The 2,969-nt window shown below is 50.8% G+C and overlaps 1 protein-coding gene across 1 annotated transcript in view; it reads left to right on the top strand.

Moving 5' to 3' along the window:
- Positions 1-1,608: 1,608 nt before the first annotated feature.
- znrf2b (zinc and ring finger 2b) overlaps positions 1,609-2,969 on the top strand; it is an 8,697-nt gene continuing 7,336 nt past the window's right edge. The window contains exon 1 of the mRNA XM_035629677.2: positions 1,609-2,357. Within this exon, the coding sequence (XP_035485570.2) occupies positions 1,952-2,357 (406 nt within the window). The 5' untranslated portion in view covers positions 1,609-1,951. The remainder of the gene's footprint in view (positions 2,358-2,969) is intronic.

Here is a 2,969-nt window from a genome sequence, read left to right as displayed (position 1 = left end):
TATCTGATACTGTGTCTTGTCTGATACTGTGTCTTGTCTGATACTGTGTCTTATCTGATACTGTGTCTTATCTGATACTGTGTCTTGTCTTATCTGATACTGTGTCTTGTCTGATACTGTGTCTTGTCTGATACTGTGTCTTATCTGATACTGTGTCTTGTCTTATCTGATACTGTGTCTTATCTGATACTGTGTCTTGTCTGATACTGTGTCTTATCTGATACTGTGTCTTGTCTGATACTGTGTCTTGTCTGATACTGTGTCTTGTCTGATACTGTGTCTTGTCTGATACTGTGTCTTGTCTGATACTGTGTCTTGTCTGATACTGTGTCTTGTCTGATACTGTGTCTTGTCTGATACTGTGTCTTGTCTGATACTGTGTCTTATCTGATACTGTGTCTTGTCTGATACTGTGTCTTGTCTGATACTGTGTCTTATCTGATACTGTGTCTTGTCTTATCTGATACTGTGTCTTATCTGATACTGTGTCTTATCTGATACTGTGTCTTATCTGATACTGTGTCTTGTCTGATACTGTGTCTTGTCTGATACTGTGTCTTATCTGATACTGTGTCTTATCTGATACTGTGTCTTGTCTGATACTGTGTCTTATCTGATACTGTGTCTTATCTGATACTGTGTCTTGTCTGATACTGTGTCTTATCTGATACTGTGTCTTATCTGATACTGTGTCTTGTCTGATACTGTGTCTTATCTGATACTGTGTCTTGTCTGATACTGTGTCTTGTCTGATACTGTGTCTTGTCTGATACTGTGTCTTATCTGATACTGTGTCTTGTCTTATCTGATACTGTGTCTTATCTGATACTGTGTCTTATCTGATACTGTGTCTTATCTGATACTGTGTCTTGTCTGATACTGTGTCTTGTCTGATACTGTGTCTTGTCTGATACTGTGTCTTGTCTGATACTCTGGGGCCTCTGTGGCAGAGGACATCTAACTGTCTCTGAACAGTAGTGTCATGTGTTTCCTTGACGGTCATATGTGTTTCACAGTATCCTCCTTGTGATGGTCATGATCCTTATTTCACCACAGGGTTCGTCACTAACTGACCCAGAGTCAATTCATGCCTTTCTGTTGTTGATGCTGCAGAAACATCAAGCTCACCAGTGGTTCCCAACTAGGGCTCCCGACCCCACTAGGGGGCGCCAAAGACCAACGGGAGGATCACAAGGAGCCCTTTTGATTTTAAAGGTGAAAGAATTTTTATATGGAAAATATAGATAAGTGCATTTAATGTGTCCTCGTCCATCACTCACACTTCCAGTTCCCTCCTACAGAGTGAAAGTAGAGAATATGTCCTCAGTATAAACTGTAGTTATAGTTACTGTAGTAAAAACCCAGGTGAGCTGCACCATTACAGACACATGGAACTTGTGTCTGTCCCATGTTCCACCACCAGAGTCCATGATACAGACCGGATGTGTCATCCTCTGTTCATCTTGGGGACACTCTTCACTCGTTCATCTCAAACCACAACATATTCATACAACAGAATTTAAATTCTCATAAAGTTGAAACAATGAAGCCTGTGCTCACTGTTTCCATGCAGTGGTTTTATTCTGAAAACCCGTGGGCGGAAGCAGCAGTGAGCTCAGACAGAGTCCGTCAGTCACCTTCATGCGGGACCTTCTGCTCCATCAGCCCCGACCGAAGCGCGATGTGTCGGCCGCCGGCGCGGAGGTGCGAGGGGCCCGGCTCCCCGCTCCGTGACGCCGCCCAGGGGCCCCGGAGCACCACCGACCACCGTCACTGACGGGGATACAGATGGAGAGGGAGAATAAAGTTGGATCTGCAGGTCACCAGATGACCGGCTCCACTTCCCTCTGACTCTCCATGGTCGTAGGCGACGCGCACTTTGTCCGTCCGGGAGACGTCCGGCGCACTGTCCTGCGGCTCTTTCACAATATTCCAGCGGAGGTTTCACAACATGGGGGCGAAGCAGAGCGGCCCGACCGCTAATCCCGCCGCCAACGGCCGCACCAGAGCCTACTCCGGCTCCGACCTGCCCTCCAGCACGTCCGGCGGCGGCGGCGGCGGCGCGAGGTATCGCGCGTACGGCGCGTCCGGAGCCTCCGGAGCCGCGTCCGGCACCGGCCAGCACATCGGGGCCAGCAGGGCCAGGTCCGCGGGGCACGGGTCCGGAGGCTCCGGGACCAGACCCCGGTCCGGCATCAACATCCCGAACAGCAGAGGAGCCTACAGCTCCCCGGAGTCCGAGGGCAGCAGCCCGGAGGAGGCGGCGGCGGACAGGGGGCGCACGGCCGGGGAGCACCACGGTCCCCGGCTGCTGATCGGCTCGTTACCCGCGCACCTCTCACCCAATCTGTTTGGAGGTAAGAGGCAGAGCCTCGGTCACAGCGCGGGGTTCTCCTGACCCCGAGGTGACCCTGGCACGTGACGCGTCGGGGCGGGGGCAAAGGTCACCGAGATGTAAAATTTATATTCTAAACTGTTCATCCAACCAAGTCTTATCCAGAGCTGAACAGTGTCACAAAGACTCAACAGTTAATCGATTAGTAATTCCATTAACCTTTCAGGGACCTTTTATGCGCCGGGTCAATCAGTGGTCGTGAATCAATTTCTCCTGCTTTGGTGCAAATAGAGACGCAGAAACAAGGTTTTACATGTCGTGGCCGAGACAGCGGCTCTCTCCTCATCCCTCCAGACTCATTCTTCTGTGTTGTGCTCGTGTCCTCGTCACTCTACTGGCAGCATGAGGCGAAAGCTGCAGCGCCATCAGGTTGCACAGGTCCAGCTCCTCCGGGATGTCACATCCACACGTGAGGACACGAGGAGGTTTACTGTCTCCCAGCTCAGTCTAAGATGGAGGAGACACCAGGAGGCCGTGGTTACAGGAGCAGAGCAGGACGTCATGCCACTGTTGTTCTCTTCATTCGTGAACGAGGACGGCGATCTGTGGCCACAGGTCGGCGTGAGGTTTCAGG

The sequence above is a fragment of the Scophthalmus maximus genome, chromosome 1 (genome assembly GCF_022379125.1).
Source record: "Scophthalmus maximus strain ysfricsl-2021 chromosome 1, ASM2237912v1, whole genome shotgun sequence".
Taxonomy (NCBI): domain Eukaryota; kingdom Metazoa; phylum Chordata; class Actinopteri; order Pleuronectiformes; family Scophthalmidae; genus Scophthalmus; species Scophthalmus maximus.
This window is presented reverse-complemented; position numbering and strand designations above follow the sequence as displayed.